General features: G+C 32.6%; 1 protein-coding gene across 4 annotated transcripts in view; it reads right to left on the reverse strand.

Annotated features, from left to right (window-relative positions):
* bi (T-box transcription factor bifid) overlaps positions 1–23697 on the reverse strand; it is a 104211-nt gene that overhangs the window by 58868 nt on the left and 21646 nt on the right. For 2 of the 4 annotated variants that reach the window (XM_081974647.1, XM_081974649.1), the window contains exons 4-5: positions 5649–5762; positions 2371–2524 (exon numbers count right to left, since the gene is read on the reverse strand). In XM_081974647.1, coding sequence (XP_081830773.1) covers positions 2371–2524; positions 5649–5762 — 268 coding nt within the window. Of the gene's footprint in view, positions 1–2370; positions 2525–5648; positions 5763–5815; positions 5930–23697 lie in introns of all 4 variants that reach the window. The other 2 variants (XM_081974646.1, XM_081974648.1) reach the window with 1 other exon arrangement.

The raw sequence follows: 23697 nt of genomic DNA on the forward strand, positions 1-23697 counted from the left end.
AAGCCCTCCACCTTCGGTGTCGGACTCTTTCGCCAAAAAAATATGAAAACAAACTCATGCAGTTAAGAGATAACAAGTTTTCATGCAAAATTATCGGTAATTTTTATGCACTTGTGCAATTACCCCCGATAATCATCAATGATATCGATAAGTTGAACATTATTTTTAGTTTGTACATAACGTACTTATTTTTGTATTTATTTATTTGTATACGTATATATTTTTGCTTATTAATGACTCTTAAAAAGAAAACATTAATTAAAGAAAAATTAAAAAATCGATAGTAACAAAAAATGGATTTATGGTCGTCCTGGTGAGTGGTGATGTTAAAAATACAAAATTGCCAATTTTTGCTTGTAATTTCGTCATGTTGACATTACTTTTTGCATAAGTTTCTTGCTAGATTGAGGATATGACTCATTTAGATACGGAAAATTCTCAAAAATTCATTTTTAAAGAAAATGAGAAGTGAGTTTAAGAAATTTTAAGAGAATTCAAGAAAATTATGAAAAAAGGCTAATAAATACACAACAAATGCAACCATTCAGGCAATGGAATTTGGAAATTATAAAATGCCAAGTATAGATGTGTTTCTTGGAGGAACCAAAGGCCAAATTTCACAGTTGAGACGTTAAGGAACATCCTAATACGTTGCTTTCGTCACGTGACAGATGTCATAACTGTCAAAACTCACTCACCAGTAACCTGAAAGTATAAAATGTCAAATAGATGTGTTTCTTTAAAGAATTACACTTTAAGTTGTTTTTACAGCTCCATGGAGCTAAATTCAAGTTATTATTCAATTCAGTTAGAAACATGTTGATACGTCACTTAACGTCACAACTGTCAAATTTCGCTCTATAGAACTATAAATACAATGTGCAGTGTGATTTCTTAGAGATGCCTGATTTTTGACAGCTGATTTATCAAAGAAATACCTAATCTGCGTATTCCAATTTTATGTTAGCGCTGAATGAGTTTTGATAGTTGACAGCTGTCAGGTGACGTAAGAAACATATGGAAGTGTCAGCCTCAAAAATTTGGGACTCTATTGAGGTGTAAATACAAGGGAATACTGTTTTCACTATTTCACTCCTGAATCAGTTTTAATAGTTATAACAAGATTCGCGTGACTATAAGCGACGTTGTGAAGTAACACAACTGTCAAATTTAACGCCTTAAACTGTCATTTAACGTCACAACTGCCAAATTCAACTCCACAGAGTTGCGATTTCGCGTTTTACAATTTGCGGCGTGATTCATCCAGGATACGCGATTATTTGACATTCTACAGTTTTAAGGAATTGTTTAATGAGTTCTGACCGCTGTCAGGTGACTATAAGCCTGTCATAGCTAATTCACTTAGTCAAAGTGGTCGTCCAACCACACGAATTAAAAGCTTCTTGAGCTATTTCATGTTGCCAAAATGGCTTTTTGGCAACGTTGATTTGAATGAAAATTTCAAACTTTTCTACGTGGAAAAGGTGTTTTAGAGTCTGGAAACTATCATTTTTTTGGTTTGATATGACTTTAACATGCCAAAATCACTCGTCCAATATTCCATTTCCTGAATTGTGGCAAAGCCATACTTTTTGGAATCTAAATGCAATTCTATAGAAATTATCTTCAGATTAAATTTATCCACAAGGAAAAGTACTGGCCCTTAATAATTTCTTAGTATTTCGTTAATAAAAATGTATTCCACAAAATAATATGCTGTTTTGAATGTATTTGTGTAAATTAAATTTGAAGACAATGATTCAGGTCTCATGTTCTGATGATGGTAAAAAGAAAGGTAAGAAAAAATTCTCGATAATTTACCGATTTCTGTAAATTCTTCGAATAGAAGAAAAAAGAGAATAATAATTGTACAAAATCTTCTAAAAATGATCATCTTTTATCTGTTTTTCACCATTGGAATTATTGGTTACTAAACGTTTGCAGCAGTTTAACTAAACTTGGAACAACTTTCAATTAAGTGGAGAAATAAAAAAAAAAAAACAAAAATATGAACTAACTGTAAATACAGAAAGAAAATATGCATTCGGAGATTAAAGATCGTTTTCGTTGCCCCCAAAGGACGCGAACGCAATACCGCGTCATCCCTTAAAAGAGGGAAACCCATCCCCTTGCGGGGTTTTGCTCCACTATCATGTATAATGCGATTGAGCAGCCCCTTTCCCTGCATTTCCTATATTTAAATATTTAAATATGCTAATGCCTTCAGGAGGGGATGTTTTCGCGGCGGCTCGAGTGGTTCGCGATAAGAAAACCGAAGAGTGAAAATTGCGAACGGGAAAACTCGACTGTTCTCTCGCTTTTCTTATACGACAGCAATGAATATATTATTAAGAATGAAAATTTACTTACAAAGCCGTGTTTGTCCGAGATGTTGTTGGTCAACTTCAGTTTGTGGAAACTAACGACTTTCTGCATCCATTGCTCCCCGGTTGAGGGCGAATCGGGGTGAATGTACATCCTCTTTGGCATTTCGGGGTCGGCTTTTCCTGCTACCATCCATCGACTAAAGATCGGAAATGAGTTGTTAGTGACAAGGCAAATTTTCCCACAAATAGGGTAAGGAAAACGTCATGCAATCGTTGTTAGGTCTCTACTAAGTAAAGTCAGTCAAGATCATTAGTCTCTTCAATAGTAATAGTAAAGTAGTCCAGAAGATGTAAGAACTTGAAATAAAATGTAAGTTGATAAAAACCTACTAACCAATTATACAGGGTGTTTTAGTGCACAGACTGCAATATATTATTTTACAATTATCCTATCTTTGGGAGAAGCTTACTTTGCAATATCAAACAAAACAAAAACACTAATGCGATCCTATTTTTGGTGAGGTTTTAATTTTGAAATTTTGGATTTTCGAAATTCGTTTAAAATTAACTGGAATACTTTTAAGTTTACCTATTTAATTTAATTTAAATTCATTGATCACTGAAAAGCGATCAATGTTCAGAAAGCTTTTTCTAGCAAAATATGCGTTTTGCATAACTATTGACCTCAATACCTAAAGACAACATAGGAACTTTTCAACATAAAGTTAGTGTGTAAAATAACATATTTTAGTATGTGCCACATCCTAAAACAGCCTGTATTTAATAAGGCAAAAGCTTTTTTTGCTCCCCTTCTTTACATTCTCTTGCAGAAAATATTAAATAGAAAAATTGTAGGGAGGGTTATAAAAGATTAAAGCAAACTATTAAGAAAGCTACTAATAGCCTCATAAAACCATGACAAATTTTGGTTTTCTTGTTATAATGGAACCCCTTGTATATTATTTAACAGTTTTCTGGGACTAATTTTTGTATAAATTGGAATTTTGTTAGACTTACTGTAATATTGTAATGCTCAATGATATTTACATTTAACCATAAAATATATCACCAAACTGACAGAATCATATTATAAAAACATCATGTCATTTGTCAGATAGCCGACTGTAACTTGTAACACAAAAATGTGTTGACTAAAAATTATATACTGAGTTATAAAATACATTATAAAATACCAAAGCTTGTACTTTTAAATAGTTTACTATAATCCTCTAAAATTTAGACAAATTCTTACAACTTTTGTTTCTAGAATTTCTTTGTAAAATTAAGTAGAAAAGATTTAAAGAAGAGTGTAAAATAACAGATCAGTCTGTACAAAGTTATTCACTATAATTTACCCATTCTTTATGGGCATTATTGCCCTTAGAAAATCTCTTAAATCTTAAAAATATTTTGATTTTTGCCATATATGAAAGTGTATGACTCCAACTGTATTTTCTTAAAATATTATCAACAACAGAAGTGTGCAAGAAGAATGATGATTTTTGTTAAATATAACCCCTCTATATGAAATCTTTTGAAAGATAAAAGTTATCTTTATCATAAAATTAAACAGTTACTGTAATTACATAATCAACTAAAATAAGCCAAACAAACTGTTCTTTGTGGCTGTATACCATTTTGACGATTGAATTAATAAACTGTCAATTGTCAAACACAGTGGTTGTCACATTTATGACAATGTTGGCTATCTTATAATGACAATTGTAATGAGAACAATTGTATGAAAGTGTGGGTAATTTATAGAAATTAGCCTTGTACAGTGCAAGTAAAAATCAGGTTGTCAAGAACAGTGTAAAGATGTCAAAACTACTTTTAAGAGCAGTAACTTGTCATAATGACAATACAGTCGTCAGCGTGACAATGAAAATTTCTTTTTTTTTATGTTACTTCACTGCAAATAAAAAGTTTATTTAGAAAAACATGAAGTAAGTAAAGTAAATTTTGAGAAAAGTATCAAATTATGGTATAAATAAGCTTCTCTTATGGAAAGTTTTTGTAATAACAAAAGCAATTTAATACAAATTTAAAGATACCACACACATTGAGGTGCACCAATGTTGATTTCAGCGTTTTTAAATACTTGTTTGCTAATGTGGATATAGAAAATTTCAAAAAATTAGTCTTAAAGTCCAGAAGATAATAAATTCAAATTTTTCTGCATTTAAAGCTTCATAAAGTAATATCAGATAAATGTTCTTCATCCACCTGTAATTTAAATACAGAACAGACAAGATTTAATTAGTATTTGGAGAATGCAACTGGCAACTATGTATTGAAATTTAGGAACCCAATTTTAAAGCACCATAATCTGGCTAGAGAACTGAAAACTGGTTTAATTCTGAACCATCTGACAACTTCTGAGCTTGACAATGTAGTGAATTATATGAACCTGAAAATTTGTAATACTTGCTAAAAATCAACAGTATTTTCATTAATTTTTATCGATTAAACATTGCCAGAAAATACAATTTTTAAATCTGATCCAATTTACTTAATAAGCATTCTCATTATGGTACACGACTTTTTCAGTAAACATTATACTTTTTTGCCATCAGATGAAAGTATAATTAAAATATGATTATGCAATTACTGTATTATTTTTTTATTAAGCGTGTAATTTAATATTGACGTAAAATCTGTAATTTTCATTGGTGTTCGTAAAAAATTGGAAACGTTCAACATAGGGTTGTGTAAAATTACTTTTTTCATCGTTGATGGTTTTGAAAACTTTGTAGTGTTTATAATAATTACAACTAATTTAAAAAATTTACCTGTCTACCTGAATTACTTATAACATTTAATCATCATAGGCAAAGGTGTAAACTTCCTATGTTTGTGGATATTACCTTAATTAGTATTGACCACATTATTTTAGTAATAGTTTTTCCATCTATACACGTGTTGATCAATTGGTCAGTCTGTTAAGTCAAAGTCGTTATTGTACAACAATTAAAAGGGGGAGCCTCAACAAAACTACAAAACGCATGCTTCGTGCTTTTCAAAAAAACACTCTCGGGCGTTTCCTTTGAAAATATTTTCGCGCTATTTTCCGGACATTTTCAAACGAAAACACCCGAAGGCACTTTTCCTCTTGTTTCGCTCTCTAACACTCCTTTTTGGTCATGAGTTTAAACGAAACTTTATCCGGTCTGCGTTATTTATCTCTCCATTTGATTACACGTGTTTGAGTTTTAGAGTAAATGAATCGCGTTTTTTTTTAAAAAAAAACATATAGAGAGGGAAACTGAACACGAAAAAAACTTAAAAAGGAAAACAAGAGAGCTAGGAAATTGTTCTAACCTGTTGTGAAACTTATATCGGCAGTCATCGGCTGCAACGATGTCCATCAGAAGTATATATTTGGACTTTTTGTCTAAACCCGAGACCCGGACTTTATAAGCAGGAAACATGCGCCTGTAACAATGTCGAGAAAACTTGGCATTAACATTTTTGTTAATACTAATCACCTGTTGTGGAATTTGTAGCGGTAGTCGTCCGCTGCTACAATGTCCAGTAAAAGGATGTATTTCGCCTTCAGGTCTAAACCGGATACGCGAAATTTCATTTGCGGGAACATTTGCCTGAAAAAATATTCAAAAATTCACTCTAGAACTTTCAACAGCAACGATAATCATTTTATTCGACTTTGAGTCTCCAATTCGTTAGAAACTGTATAGGTTTTAAAAACCATCAGAATACATTAATATCCACCCTGTAGAAGATAATTTTATATTAAGGCAGGTTTAAATATCAGTTATTTACAGATTTGGTCTTTTTGGTCAATTCTATCCTCCATAGTAGTCCATAAATACTTCAGAAGTCTGAAAACCCAAAAAAATCATCATATTCCTCAGCAGCACTTTATGGTATGTTTTCTCAGCATGATAGTGCCCTACTTTATAGTGTTAGTCAGGTAGTTCAATTATATTAGAATTGAAACGTTTCAAGAAAATAAAAACAAAATTCAGCTTCTACTAGTTGTTAAACGAAATTTGCAAAAACCAGACTTTTTGAAAATGTGGTTTAGTAATCAAATTTACGTCAGTTTTCTTGTAATTTCTCTAGTTACATATTAAATTTAAGTTTATAATATTCGTATTCGCCAGAATATAAGCTGGTACAAAAATAAAGAGAATAAAAGCTTCTTCATAGATTACTTCTAAGAATATTTACAAGAATGATGTATTTTTCTTTTGAACACGATTTTTAGTGATACTTAATGTCTATATCTCTCTGTCTATATCTATATCTTTGAAATTTAATAAATGATGAAAGCTCAAAAACGATGCTATTCCTAGAAATTTTTTTAGAAACTTATTTTTGTAAGGCTACAATTATTGTGCAAAAGCTGGAATTACTTAATTGGGTGATTACTACTCAAAAAGTTGACAAAATCCTCACTTTTCTTATAAATGCCAAAATCGTTTCCAACAATATTCCTGCATCTCTTATATTCTATGTTCTGCATTTCTTTTAATTCAGTCAGTGATTAGCAATTCCTTTCAGTAGTGTTTACTCTTTTTAAATGAAAATCATCTCAACCAAGAGTTGTTGTTGAATAGTTTTCACGCACAATCTAGCAAAAAAATTGCTAGAAGACGATGCAATTTTAAATTCTGCAGTATACATAATCAATACTTTGTCAAACTTTGTTTAACTAAAGTTAGAAGTTTGTAACAGATTAGGTAAAGTGCAATTACATTAACGACTGTATAATATGATTTGGTAGATATTAATTAATTAATTTCATATACCAAATGAAAGGATAAAAATAAACCATAACCCACATAAGTGTGAATGAACAAAAGCTGTTAAGTGCTATTTATGTAAAATTATCAAGTACAATGTTTAGGCTGCTAATATGAGTAATATCTCCGAAAAAAATAATTACATTAATAATGGCAGATAATGAACAGGGCAAAATAAAAATAAGTTCGATGACAAATCACTGTATTTTAAGTTATTTTTAGTGTTTATGTGAAGTGTTTTTAAGGTTTCAGTACTGTAAAAATTGAATTTTAACTAAATACTGAAACATTAATAACATTCTCACGCTTCTTCCGCGTTTAAGTTGCTTTACAATCCACTGTAAAATTTTTACGTTCCAAAGAACTTGATTGGAATCCATAAACATTTTATAGGGTTAGGAACCCCAACTAACCGTTTGCGAGCATAAAAAAAAATCACAAACTGGGTTGTAAAACATGTTTAGAAAGTTCAAATTCCTGGTTTACATTACCTAATTCACGGATTATGTAAGTGTTTAAGAATTTCCTTCTGCAGCAGCAGAGATACTGCTTATTAAACCTATAAGACAAGAAAATTCGGATATTTTCGTTTATAATAATGCTTCTACATCTGTCAATAACATACTCCCTTTTCGTGATTTTGATATAATTGGTCTATATTAGAAATAAGTGTTAACCAATCAAATCATTTATATTTCAGCCAATCTGGCAATAGCACCAACAACCAGAAAGCCAAGTTACTCTTTATATGAGGATATGACAAGTGTTATGTAATGTAGTTTTCACCCAGGTTTTCTCATACCAAGTGGTTTTTGATCATGGTAGAGGAAGCAGTTGATAAACAACTAAAAAATCATTATACGGTCATTGAAGAATATACTATTATAATAAATAGCAGAGCGTATGAGCCTGGAATCATTATGGAATAGGTTGGTTCAGTAAACAATTACTTTGCGTTTGCTGGCATAAACAAGTTGATAGCATACAAATAAATGATCATGTGGTGTGGTAATAACTCTTTATTAAACCCATCAACGTACTCGAAAAACTAAAATTCTTCTTAAGACCAACTGTATTAAATTTAATACTTGATATTTACATGAAAATTAGAAAGATTAGATACTAAAATCTCCTTAGGTTCTTGACCGTGAAAATATAATAAGTAAAAAAACAATAACACGTTATTGCGTGACGACGTTATTTAGACGTCGTTAGACTAACATCCTATTAATATCATAGATTGCGAGAAGTTCTTCACAGTTTCTCAGGTAACCCAGATAATCAAACATCTTCTTCACCATTTTTTTCTGTTTTTCAATATAAACAACTCAACAATTCTCAGAAATATCTAATTTTTCTAAACTACCATAGTCAATATCAGTTTTCCTTAAAAACATTTTTTACAACAGAATCCAGTTACTTTAGACAGCTTTAGCAAATTGCTGGTTAGAAGCCACAAATCGTTCTTGAGAGTTTTTACTTTTGTTAGCTTTTACAGGTTTAGTAGAAAACTATACCTGTACCAGGATCCACAGACTTTGGTAATAATCAGCAATTCCTCACTTCTTTAGTCACAGAGTTTTAGCAAAATTTTGAGTACAATGTAGTTAGCTTTTTCTGGTGTTTCTCGTATACTACTAAGGGCAACATAAGCATACCGTGGCTTATCCAATGACTTTCGATAATTGACCGGCCGAGCGGGCGGCCCATCTCACGCTGGGCTTTCGACCAAGACAGGCGCCACTCGGTAGTTTAACGCAAAACAAATATCCCATTGGGCCCTACCTGCGTTTATATGCCTATCTATTTCTTCAACTCACCGAGATATGATTTATAACGCGCCTGGTCGCTTTTTAATGCCCTCATCGTCTCTCAGCTATTGTTTTTGGAACTGTCTGGAAGGTAATTACTCGCATTTTTCGGTTTCGCTCACTCCCGAGTACGTTTACCCTTGGGTATTACATTTACTTTTCTTAGCTGATTTTTTTTGCATGTCATTGTTTTAGGAACTCAAATCTTCGATAATATCGGTACTACTCATTCATATTGATTACTTAAGATTGTTGGTACTGTGGAACTCACTAAAAGTGTGTTAGAAATGTGGGACTTGGTTAGATAATGGTTTGGTGATTGGAAATCTATCTGAAATCAAACAGTCACTGAGATAAGGTTAATCCGTACCAGCTCATCACACTGTTCACATTACATTATACAGCTTTTGCATATTCCCCCACTTCCATAGTTTTCCTCAAATGGATTCTTTGATAGGGAGTTAGTGGAAGCGCTTCATCATATCACCAAATAAGAGTTTAGAGCATAATGCAGAGCGGAAGAACTACTTTCCATGCAAAATCCAATCCGCTGATTGTGACAGATCAATTTTCCAACCCCTTTTTATGTGATAGTTCAGTTTTTTGTGATACATTCTTATTACTAATACGATCTTTTGTGTTCTGGATCTCTTTTTAGTCTTCCTCTTGATTCCTTCTTCTCTTTCTAGGAAGAATCCACTTGAATTTCATCCAATCCGATTACATCCCAATAATTTTGATACCTACAGTTATGAGTGATTCTTTATTAGATATATCAATATTTTTTCTGTCATGTATCTAGCGATTATAAACCAAAAGTGATTTCCTTTCCTGGCAAGTTGGTTTACTCCTTTATTGTGTGTTATTGGTTTGAGCAGATACTTAAGTATTCCATAGATATTGATTTCTTAAATTAGTTGGTCTCCAGCATTATCTTAACCCAACCTAACGCAAAAATCTAAAGTAAAATTTAGCTTTGGCTTTGAAATTGTTTACCAGAAAATATAAAGATAATAAAAGCCAAGTAGATCAAGAGATGTATTCATTACAAGTTGTTGTGACAATTCATATCAAAGAGAGCTAGAAGACATTTTGCATAACATTTCGAACTCTACAGACAATACAGAAATGATGCTTTACAAAATTAATTGGGAGACTCAAAAAATCTATATTTGGTAATGTCTTCATGCAAACTGTCTTTCTTTGTAACATTTTCACTAAACTCCTGCTGTACAGTAAAACATGTTAATTCTTGTAATCTGTTCTGGCCTAAAGTCAGAAAAGCAATGCAAATAGTTACCAATAATGGAAAAACTGTACTCCTAACACAATTTTCTTAAATGTGTGTCAATCAAAGGGTGGCCCCCTCGAATTGCATCGATTGACTATCAAAAAAGTATAAAATAATCATGGGCCCTAATTCTTTAAAGCAGCAAACGGAATTCTTCAGAAGAAGCTGACAATATTGCTGACAAGTCGGATTCCTGTCACATTCTACAGACCTTCCTCTTGATAACTCCCTTTCCTCGTTTCAAGAATACGCACCCTGGATATATACCCACCAAAGTATATGGGGGTTGTTTATCCAAAATATTCTCAAGGTAAGGTTTATATCGGAATTAGATGTAAGTTCCAATCGCTTATTTTAGAGATTTTATCACATTTAATTTTAAGTCTACTTCATATAAAACCTTTATAGAACCTCAAAGGATTATGTGATTATTTATGTAAAAACTGAAAATGTTATAAATCATAATTTCCCTGTTTATTGTCATTATTTGAAAAACTACTGATATCTTGAAGAGCTATTTACTCCAACTATTTCAGACCGTCTATTGGAGTGTTTCATTTAAAAAAATCGACTCTTTAAATATTGCATTTGCGTGTATCTACTCATTTGGTGCAATATGCACACAAACAACTGTTAAAGCATCACTTAACTATTTTTTAAAATAATTTTGATACTGATTAAAACTATTCTTTAGTCTATCAACGACCAATTTAACATAAAACATTACATATCTCAGGAATGGTTGAAATTAGGTTAAGTTCGGTCAGATTATAAAATTCAACAATGGGATAATCGACAAGGTGTCCCATATATTTCATATAAAATAAGGATATCAGTAGAGTTTTGATATTGAGAATATTTTAGACAAATGACGACTTGTGGGTTATTATCATGAGTTTCTTGTTTGTTCACACAACTTTTTACAATGACTTCTCAAAAGCTTTCCCTTATGAAGTTTTATAGTAGCTTTCAACTTAACTTCTCACAGTCAAGCAAGGGTACTATCAGATATTTCTATACGGTCATTGATGAATGATTTTAATAGTAAAATGATTCATGAATATTGGTTCATATCAAATAGCTTTTGATAATAAAATGTTTTCGGTCCACTCTTTGGAGTGATAACGATTCGCTATTTATAGTGCGTACATTTCATAAGAACTTATATAAATTTAGTAGTAACCCAGATGTTTGAGCTGCTAATTTGATTTAGTCCAGTTTCAACAAGTTTTTTTCTTAACGTTATCTCTATAGTTGCTTGTTATGGTTTTTACATTCCTATTTTGAAATAAATTGTAAGAAAGAAAGATCAAGTCTAATCTAATGCTTTAGTTGTTCGTTATAAGTATTTTGACTCTTTGAAGGGATTGTATCTTTAAATTCTAAAAATATTATACTTACATACCATTAAAACAATATCGAAAACTCTCTTTCTCATCGATGTACCGTTACACACGGGCGCCATCCACTATAATTTGTGGGCCGAGAACCAAGACATCGACGAAAATTTGTTAAAAATGCACCCGGTTTAATAAGGAGTTTCGATATTTAATCACCGGTCAGCGTTGTTTATGGGCTGCGAATCCAATCAGATGCGATTTTTTTCTGATTAAGCATTTTCTCTCAGTGTACAAAACGGGCACCCTGGGCTCCATTATGTCCAAAGCTTCATAAGGTTGAAAATCCGCTAAACCCATATACGCACACAAATAGACATAATGATGGCGATCACCCCCTCAAAATTTTAGGGGCAGCTGTCTATGCCGACTATCTATCATATTGAATGAACGGGGGGTTGAAAGATTATATTTTTAAGGGTGGTTCTTTATGTATAGCGCGAGAGCAGAGTTTTGTGTTTAGGGGTGGTTATTTCTACCGGCTTCCATTTAAACGTCTACCTACTAGTAACTTTAATTTTTTAATCAGTAATTAGAATTTTTATAGATTGAGAAGGACGCTTCGAGGTTTTTAGGTCAATTTCCGGCACTCTTTTTTATCCGGTCGCGACAAAAGGCTCTTGGCAACATTTTTGCGTCACCTTCAGATTTTCAAAGTGCCACTTTAAAACGCGGCGCGATAGTCGCGGTAGCTTAAGTTTTTAGGGATTTTTACGCCCTTTTTGTCGACAAAATTATGTGCCACTTTCGACAGATATTCTTTTGTTAGACGAGATGAAAAACGCGATAGTGTGTATAGAGTACAATCTCCGACAGTTACTATACAAACTACGCTTGTTCACAATTTGAGATATTGCTCAAATGATGGTCCAAAAAGTAAATTTTAAAATGCGGAATATAGTATCATCTCAATAGAATTTATACTGTGAAAACTTCGATTAATATTTAATTTCTGCGGAAATTTGAATTTCGCCAATTTTTGAATGGACAAAATGGAAAAATGGACAATATTTCTTAAACCTGTAATAAGATGTATCTTGTTTTTTCTTACTGTTTTCTACGTTACTTTCGGTAATTTTGTATCTCCCTATTCACTTCCATTTTTTCTGTATTCTCTTGAGTTTTTTAGAACTTTCCCTGGTTTTTCCAAATTTCATATCTATGCATTTCTGTGTTCACTCACTATTTTTCTTGAAATTCCTTACTTTTTCTATCTTAAACTAAAAACTTAATACTTTAATAGGTTTGAATTTTACGAATAGAACCATTTTATTCAGAATTAGTATTTCTTTAAAGAGGCGGTAGTATAGTAAAGAGGGGTTTCAAAACATATGTGCAGGACTTCAGGATATGGTAGCTCGTCCAAAAATATATGAAAAAAAAAGATTCTAATAACTTAACCTCTAAAACGGTGCATTTTAGAAATAAATTTTACAGATAAAAATTTAAAATATTGATTATCTTTTTCCATATTAAAGTTGATTTTTCTCGAAAACGATTGACTTTTTTTGTGTAGAAAACATTAACCTTCACTAATTTGACTAAAGGAAAAAACACACAAAACATTGATTTACGATGAGTTTGTGAGTAAAGCATCATCACATAGTAAAAACAATATTTTTTTAATTAGTAGTATCGAACTTTATCTTGAATTTGATATATTGTACCAAAAAAATGAATGTCTTGGTCGTCAAACCCACTAAAATTAAACACCGACATACCAGTTCTTTTCAAAATTAACGTCGGTTATTAATTTGATTTCAACAATTGAGTCATTTGTTGTATTGTATATTATTTTTAAGTATGCTCAAAAACATACTAAACTGAAAATGCTTCCACATCTGCTAAATAAAGTCAGAAATGACGTGGTTTTTCCAAAAAGATTCTTAAAAATATACTTAACTCGACAACTAGACAAAAATAATTGAAATTTCTTGTAATTATAAAGATAAAAAATCAATATCGATAATACAAGGTTAGTATCAATACTTTAATAAGGCAATTTATTATTAATATTAGATAACTTTCCCATATGTAGACACTATAGAGTCCGGTGACTAATTTCAGAAAATCCATATGGGAATTAGACGTTCTAACCTTAAGAGATTGTTGTGTTGTTGAAATATCAGGCTGTGTGTTCAAGTTGAAATTTAAGAGAAATTTAAAAAAACAGGTTCAATGCGTATGTTCTCAAAAGTGCTATAATAGCAAACAAAAAAATACAATAGCAAACGATTGAATTATTCTATGCAGGGATTGTTTATTCATTCTTGAAAACTATCACAGTAAACCACTTTTTTCAGTAGACCAGAAACTTTATAGTATATCACGTAACTAGTGCTGTAAGAAGCATTTTACGCACGATATGGAAAAAGTTACGCACGAAGCCGCGTAGCGGCGAGTGTGTAATTCCATGAGTGCGTAAAATGCCTTAGAGCACGTGTGACGTACTATACTTTACCTACGACCAAATGGAGAGTCCTGTTTTCGCAATTCATATAATTCAGAGTAACTTTTCATTAAAAAAGTATATTTTCAACGTATTGACATCATATTTGTACTAATCATAGGTATTATGCTACTAAAGAAAAATAATAAGGTAATAAAAAAAATTCACAAATCATGTTACTTAAATAATTATTAGTGTTGTTCTTAAACTAATTATTTATGGTGTCATTAAGAAGAAAGGGAAAACTTTCAGTAATATTACTTGATGTGTTTGCTATTGCAGATAATATTCTAGACGAAGTGGTAGTTACTTAAAACTGTATGAACAATGCATTACGCGATCATCTCCAACTAATATACTCTGATAAAGGAAGAAATGTAAACAAAATCAATTTTTACCAGCATTAGAGCAATAGTTTGTGGCCGATCTTAAAACTGTGCGCTTTTTTTACAGCTGGGCGTTTTTTTTACAACTGTGCGTAACGAGGTTCATTACGTAACGGAAAACTATGCGTAATTTACACTGAGGTCGTAGGTAAAAGCTTTTAACGAGGCCTTTCATTACAATCATAGTATCAATTACTAATACTCCTGCTCTTTTTATCGATTAATTGTTTTTTATAGACAACCAATGGGTTAAAAGTTTGGCCACATACCCAGACTAATAAAATTCCAGTTCTGCCAGTTTTTTGGATACATGGATTTTACCAATGTCTTTCCTAGATAAACCAGCTTAAGAAGCTCAGTTCAGTTAGTTGTCTTATCTAGTCAAGCCTCTAAAAAAAAAAAACAAATTTCTCACGTTTCCCACAGATCACCCTTGTAAGATTACAACGACATAACAAAAAATCAGTAAATACAAATTAAAACATCAACAACAGACATAATATTGGTAACCTTTTATCAACCAAAAACGTATGTTCGTGCATTCTAATCGCCCGGAAAAATTATCTCCGAGTGTTAAGTAACCCAGACAGAGGAAACAACCGAAAGATCAGCCTTAAGGTCGAATGTCAAAGATTAATTTCAAATGTGCTTCGGGTACCTTATCTCCGGTTTTACTACACGATGTTCATTGTAACCGATTAAACTTTATCTAAAACGTCTCTATAATTATAACGATGTTGTTTTATCAGTTTTATTGGACGTGTTTAAACCCTTTTGACAAATTTAGGGATCTCTAATGTTTTCCAGATTCTTTACGAGTTTTATTTTTATTATCGGAAATTATTAAACGTCAAATAATGTTGAAATCGAGCAGATAAAGTAGCGGTATCTTCAGTGAAGATTTATGCGATATTTTTTTGACGGGAGTGTACCCTAACCAGGTACCTACCTCAAGGCGCCATCTCACGGACTGTACCGGTAATAAGCGGTTACAAAAGGCGTTTTTCTCACCTTCTCAACCCAACCTATAATTACCAATCTCCTCTGTAAATACAGTAATTTCTGATACGGATACAGGGTGATAGTAATAAATAAGCAAAGACGTACCATAGCGTAGTGATAGTGGGTTTATTTATTGCAGGTAATTTTTATGAAAAAAAACCAACTAACTTTCAGTTGACCTAGGCTGGGGCAATTATCGCATTGCCATTATCAACACCCATAAGAAACGGTATTATAATTACAGTTGGGTCACACTGTAAGTGCAAAATATATGATACGGATTCTACGAAGTGTAATAACACGTTACCATTCTTCCAAAGAAGCTGAGAGTTTGTTTTGGGCGATTTTAATGACGTTACATCACCAGCCTTCTTCTACGAGTTTTTATAACTACGTAATACCACCCTGCTTAGTGTAAATAATGGTGGTCTTAAATGTACCATTATATAGATGTTGACAGGGTAATTGCGCAGCAATTATGTTCCAAATTGTTCCCAACCGAGTGTCGATAACGCAGTAGTACCAACCGTATGATATTTAAGTGCATCGAAATGGAGGTAGGTAAGTACTAAGCTCCATTAGGCTGTCTAATTGTTAAGCACGAACAAATAATAAATCAAGCCATTTTTGGGTTGAGCAACGTTGAAACCAGTGGTACTGCTGATACGGCTATAATTGAGGTTGTACACCAAAATTATTTATAGCGGAGTGTTTTTGAAATATTTAAGTTTATATAAGGTGTGGTTGGGTAATTTGTATGAAAAAACGAATTGTTTTAATAAAATTGTAATTCTCGTAAAACCGTCAGCAATAAAATGGCAAATAGTGATGATAATTAATGCAAACATTACGATTCAACAAACTTAATAACAATATTTCCTAGTGTTAAAACAAATAATTTTCCCGAAAAATGGAAGAAGACCAAACTATGTCCTATATTGAAAAAAGGGAAAACATCTGATATACATAATTACACGCCTATTTCTTTACTGTCATGTCCTGCCAAGTTATTTTAATCCATTATATACAAATATGTTTATAGTTTTGCACACAATAAAATCAGTGTATATCATGGTTTTCTTGCCAGAAAACCTACTCATTTGTGTCATATGACCCAATACATTGTTGAAAATTTGGATAACAAATGCCAGGTCAATGTGATTTACGCTGATTTTACAAAAGCCTTTGATAAGGTGTCACATTCTATCCTGTTGTCCAAATTGAAGAACGAATTTGGCTTTCATCAGAATTTGGTAACATTTTTTCACTCATATTTAAGAAATAGGAAACAAAAGGTAGTGTTAAAAGGATTTCAGTCAAAGTATTATTTGACCACTTCAGGTATTCCGCAGGGTTCTAACCTCTGAGTATTGATGTTTGCTGATGATTTGAAATTGTACTCCAGGGGCCTAATTTTTGAAAGCAGGGAACGGAATTCTCGGTACGGAAGTGTTGATAGAATGTGACAGAAGAAGCTGACAATTGCGTGTTCCTGTCACATTCTACAGGCCTTTCTCTTGATAGTTCTCTTCCCTCGTTTCAAAAATACGCACCCAGGGAACGCAATGAAAGAGATTGTCAAATTCTTCAAGAAAACTTAACTAAATTGCATAAATGGACCATTGTTAATGAACTTAATATTAATGTTAGCAAGAGCTGTGTCCTTCAGTTTTCTAGAAATATGAGCCTAATAAACTTCTACAAAATAGACGAAACACCGATAGCTCAGGTTTCAGAGATGCGTGATCCTGGGAGTGACTTTTGATTCACAGTTGACATTTAGGCCTCATATGCACGAAACAACAAATAACTCGTTAAAAATGTTTGGCTTTATAGTTAGGAACAGTAAATTATTTGTGAATACAAATTCTATTCGTATGTTATATGTTTCATATGTAAGACCAACATTAGAATATTGTTCAATAATTGTATGAAGTCCATACTATAACAATCATAAATACACCATTAAAAGAGTGCAAAATAGATTCTTAAGATATTATAAGAAAACTGGTAGGTTTGAAATCCATATTCCCAAATTTGATGTTATGAAAATACACAATCTTAAACCTCTAGAAAATAGTAGAAAAATCGCATCCATTCTCTTCCTGTATAAACTGATGACACAATTTTATAAGTGATTCTGAACTATTGGCTAGATTGAGTTTTTGTGTTTCAACTTTGACAGCCCATAACTCTGTTATTTTGACAGCTAAAGATTGGTTCAATATACCAATTTGTAGCCCTTGAAATTCTCTTTTGACCACCATGTATAGCATTTTTACCTAAAACGTTGAATAACTGAGTTGTTTGCTGTAAAGTTTGAATTTGACAGTTTTCACTTTGATAGCCCATAACTCTGTTATTTTGACAGTTACAGGGTGGTTAAATATACCAATTTGTAGCCCTTGAAATTCTATTTTGACAACCTCATATAGTTTGTTTTGATTGGATTGCTTGGATTGCATTGAAAAATTCAAGAAATACTTTTTAGGCAAAAACATCAGGGTCGCATTAAGAAAAGGTTCCTGAAGATGAAAGTCTTTAGATGTATGACATCAAAAATTAACATCTTTTCAAAAAAAAATATTTCAATAACTCTGGGAAGTACATTAAAAACTTAATCATTTAGTGACTAACCAAGCATTTGTGGAATGTATGGTTTTTTATATTTTTGTTGTCATTTAATACTATAAATTAAACGGAATTGTATTCGGTATTATATTGAATATTCGATATTTGGAGTTTCTTGACAAATTCACAATACCGAGCTGAACAAATAATGGTCAATTTTGTTTCAAGTTTAAATATCTTAACCTTTTGATAAATGGAAAATAACATGTTTTTTTGGTTAATGCTGGTTAGAATCGTCAAATAAAGAACTGTCAGCGGAACACGAAAAAACACCCTGTACATTCTCTATGGATTGGATATTAAGCACTTATTCAAATGTTATTAGCTTTGTTTGCATCTGCATAAATGAGATAAGTATTGCTGTATACTGATTTACAGAATTTTATTATACAAATTATAGTGCATTTGGACCATTTGCACCATATTGGAAACAATTTTGAAGCAATGCAATAACCCAAACAAAGCTATTAGCTTAACTTTTTGTTAACACCTGTTTTGATATTTCAGTTTTTAAGTATACAGGATGGCAGAATAATCTGCCAAAGTTCAATACTGTTGCTGATTTTCTGGAAAAATTTCTTATATGAAAGTTGTACGTAATTTCCAAGTCTGTCAATTTTCGATAATTTCAAATAATACCTTTTGTATATTTTTGCATAAATTGATTTCTCGTAAAATTGTCCATATGTTCATAACTTAACTAACAATTACGGAAACAACTCAATTTTCAAGTTGGTAATTTTCAAACCAAGATTAATAGATTTTTTGAAAAACCCTTTTTGGCCCAACAAGTGAGTTTACAAAATAGTACAAAAAAATGTTATTGTACTTGTTATGAGATCTGTTACCACTGTAGTCATCGAGGTAATCATGGTTTAACAACTCTAACTCAAAGTAGTAGCAGTATTTTGTGGTATTTTCTATGTCTTGTGACTAGTAGACAAATAGATAGTAGGAGATTATCAAAAATAAAAAAACTCTTTTATTGTAAATAGCTAGTTTTTATCTATCCGTAGCAAGATACATATGATATCAATATTTAATTCCAGGATCTCGAAACCGTGCAAAGCTGCAAAAAGTAATTCACTTTTTCTTATGTATTTTCTACTATTCAAGTATCTCTGAAAAGCTAACGTTTAAATTGTTAAAATGGCTATTTTAAGATATTATAATAAACTTGTACTAGTTTTCATAATGGAAAAAGTCGTAAATCAATTTGTTTAACTAATTGTAACGTTATTAAATTAAGCCAATTTCAATAAAATACTCAAAACTTTATATTTAACGTACTAGAAGAAAATCAAAGACGTTATCCAGTTGAAAACTTCCTCACGTTCTATATCTGTTGTTATTTGTGGTTTGTATCAGACCCATCTGCTTTTAGACCGATTTTACATATATCGTCCTATTCAAAGTGATTTCAACCAAATTTTCGTTAAAAGGATTCGGTAGGATGAATTAAGACGCCTTTTATGCCTGGTCGTATCTAAGAGGATTAAATTCAGTGTGATACCTCGGATGCTCCCATTTTGATGCCTCCGAGCCCTTTCAAATTTGCGCGGCTCAACGGAGGGATAATCTTGAACATTTTCACTGACAAATCTATATAATATAAGACCAAACTGATGGCGTTCAAACGACCTTAATATTATCGAATCACCAACGTCGGAAATTGCCTAAATATGTGTGGTCTTCACGAGGTTGGAATAGGTTATCCACCTGTCTATATGATTATGTGAGAAGAGGTAGGAAGTAATATATCATAAAGCAAATAAGCTTTAAAATAAGGGCTTCGAAGGTTAAAAATGGTAATTACCAGGGTCAGGAATGAATTAATTTAGCTGTCAAAATGCTGCGCGGAGGCGATATAGCAATTATTGTTGATACACTGTCTTCTTGGGTCGGCCAGACCTTGTTAACTTCATTTTTTTTTGAAATTGGTCTTTTCTGTATTATACCAACACAAAACCCTAGTTATATAATTATTCTAATTAAACGCAATCAGTTACATCATGAACAACGATTTAGTCATATAATCTATGAGGAGAAACGAAAAGTGACAGCACAGTTTAAGCGAACGCGAATAAATTAATGTTGGCAATTAGTGCCGACGTTAATACATGGTGCGAATTTATTATAAACCATGCATAATGGATGAAATCTAATAAATAATTAATAAAATGAATTTCGATTCTATAAATGCATATATTATATCTAGGCGGAATCCGCACGCCATACCATAAGTAACTAAACGGCTGGAATAGCAACCGGGTTCCACTTTTTTCTCCAACCGGGAGTGATTTAGAGTCGCTTTTCGCTACGACCGTGAGAAATGTTGTTGTTGGACGATTAAATGAGGAAAAGAACGTCATTTGTCAACGCTGGGAAAGTGATAAATCGCGTTTTGAGGTGTTAATATTGCTAATTTACCAACAAGGAAACTTTAAACATGCGGTATGATTATACGGTCATTTGATTTAGACGTATAGTGTAATATGCTTGAAAATGTTATTTTTAATATCTTCTTATATGAATCACCTACTACTTTTTACTGTTTGTTTGTAATGTTAAGGTGGTAAAATTGCGACACAAGTGGTTCCAGAAAAACGGAGCTTTGTTTTTTGCACTACAACTGGCTAAATAATTTAGGGTTAGGATTAAGATCTATGGTCTTAGGCTATTCTTGGTTTAAAAAATTAAAAGAAAATCAAAATGCAGTAGTTAACTGTACAGACTTCTTATGTCCAATGGTTGGAGAAATGCAGAAACACCGAATGTTTCTAAAGTTGAGACTTATGCCGCATGTACGAAGAAAATAATGTAACTTTTTTCCTAAACTGGTATAACATTCATTACTTTTGTTAATTTAAAAAACACAAAATGTTTTCAATGTCACTGGAAAATTTCTTTTACAGTGAAATTCTGTCATAGGTAAGAAAATGAATCCTCAAATATTCTTCTTATTCTACGTCCATTAATGGATGTTTGCAATCATATTTGTCCATTCTTCCTTATTACGTATGGTATGCATTGTCCTCAGTCCTGTCCACTGCCTAACGTTGCGGAGCCATGACATCTTTTTCCTGCCGACTCCTCTCTTTCCCTCAATTTTCAATTGCAGGAATTTGTACCTCTCGTTGCGTATTACGTGGCCCAGGAATGCTGTTTTTCGACGTGCTCCTCTTCAGTGTCCATCCCTCCATGCCATAAAGCAACACTGTCCAGACATAGCATTTGACAAATCTAATTCTCAAGCCAAGATCGAAATCAGTATTGGTGGCACTTTTTTGAATTTCATGAACGCACTGCGGACATTTTCAATCCCAGATCTGATTTCTGAGCCTGATTCCTAGTTTTCACACAGCCACGTTCCTAGATTTTTAAATTTATTTACTCGCTCTATTGGTTGATTCTCAGATGTTAGGCTTGAGTTTTGAAATTCTTGTGGCTTTCGAGTAATTATCATGAATTTAGTCTTCTTGGTGTTGATATTGAGGCCCATGTTCTTACTGCATTCCCCGACAGCCCTAAGCATATCCCGCAAATCCTCCATGTTATCTGCAATTAGAACTGTGTCGTCCGCACAACGAATATTGTTGACACATACACCATTCACCTTAACGCCCACGTTGCGTTCTTCTAGGGCTTCCTGAAAGATGGCTTCAGAATATAGATTGAAGAGAAGTGGGGAGAGAACACACCTTTGTCTGACCCCTCTACAAATTGGTCTTGCTTCAGTGAGATCGTTACCAATTCTGACTTCAGCCATTTGGTTCCAGTATAGACTTTGAATGCAGCGAAAGTCTTTTTGGTCTATGTCCAATCTATTTAGGATGTGGATCAGTTTATGATGTGGGACTCTGTCGAACGCCTTTTCATAATCGATGAAACTCAGAATTATGTCTTCTGAATCAGAACTTGAGTCGCAACTAATGCTTCTCTCGTGCCTAAACCTCGTCTGAATCCAAATTGTGTGGATCCGATGTTTCTTTCGCACTTTATTGATATTCTGTAGTGGATAATCTTAAGGAATATCCTCAGTGTGTGACTCATGAGGCTGATTAGTCTGTGGTCCTCACATTTTGTTGCATTGATCTTTTTCGGCAAGGGGACAAAATTCGATGTTAACCATTTGGCGGGATATTCGCCTGTGTTATAGATTCGTTTAAATATCGTCAGAAGAACTATGATGCTTTTGTCGTCGAATAGTTTGAGCAACTCTACAGGTATGCGGTCTGGGCAAATAGCCTTTCTATCTTTGGATGTATTGATCGCTCTTATAATTTCCTCTTTTGTGGTGGGAGGTCACGAGAGGTTTTTGTCGTCTACATTTTCAACAGTAGGTCATCGGCAAAAAGTTTGCTAATATAGTTTTCCCATATAATTTTACGCTGTTGATCATCCTGCGCTAATTCTCCCTGATAGCTTTCTACATTAGAGAATGGACTCTTTCTGTATACTCCTGCCATCTCTTTTATCGTTCTTGGTTGAAATCATCGTGTATTCTTTGTAGTTGTTTAGTTATTCATTCTTAGCAGTTTTTTATCTTCGTTCTAATGACTTTCTGGATTTTTTTGTAGTTATCACCATTCCCTTTATTATTGTACCATCTTCGTTCCTCAAATAGCGCCAGTAGTATAGTGTTTTTGTGCTTTTCGTTTATGTCCCAATTCTGCCTCCGCAACATTGGTCATGGCAGCCTCCATTTCTTCCCATAAGTCACCATTGTTAGCTTCCTCTACCGTCGGTGGATCTACGGTTATCAGTATTTTCTCAATAAGATTTTTGGTAACTTTGTTTTCTGTTCCCAAATATTGCCTTGATTCAAATCAAAAGATGCTTCTAGTATAAGTTTTTTAATGCGATTCAGATTCCAATTGCATGCTGGCCAAGCCATAATTTGATAATTTAAAAAATAAATTTATCAATCTAGATAAAGCAGACATTAGGAATACAATACAACCACAATAAAAAAAACTGTGTTGCAGTTCTTAACAAGTCTGGCGTCCCTCGGTTTTTTCCAAATTTGGTATTGTCTGGTCCTTACAGGTCTACGGTCCTTACAGTATTGTATATGAATTATACAGGGTGTTTCTAAGCAAATTTTGCAATGAAACACTCTTTTCCTTTAACTTTTCTCTTTGCGTTTCGGAATACAGGGTGTCAAAATTTTCTTTTTTTTTTTTAATACATTACTATTATTAATATTTTTTTTGTTGAATGAATTGATGCTTTTAAGGAATAGTAAAAGTTTTTCAATTAACTTTAAAGTTTTAGATACTTGAAAATATTTTAGTTTGATAGCAAATCCTCAAATTCTAATGGATTTTACCCAAAATAAGATTCTTAGTTCATTGTTCTAAAATTGACTGTTTTAGAGCAAAAATGGCTTGTACAACAACAACAAACATCAAAAATGTCAAATTTAGCACTAAAATACAAGGGCGGATATTATGAAAGAAAAAATCGAATCAGAAACTGTCTGCGGACCAAAAAATGGAGATGATTTTCATTTAAAAAAAATCTAATACAAAGTGTTAGCTTTTCAGATATGGAGAAAGTGACAAGTCGTATGATTAGTTTTGATGAACGGCAGTTTGAAGCTAAGTAATAACACTCTATCTTGCTACATTC

This window comes from Ips typographus, linkage group LG3 (assembly GCF_016097725.1).
Source record: "Ips typographus isolate SLU linkage group LG3, UJ_Ityp_2.0, whole genome shotgun sequence".
Lineage (NCBI taxonomy): Eukaryota > Metazoa > Arthropoda > Insecta > Coleoptera > Curculionidae > Ips > Ips typographus.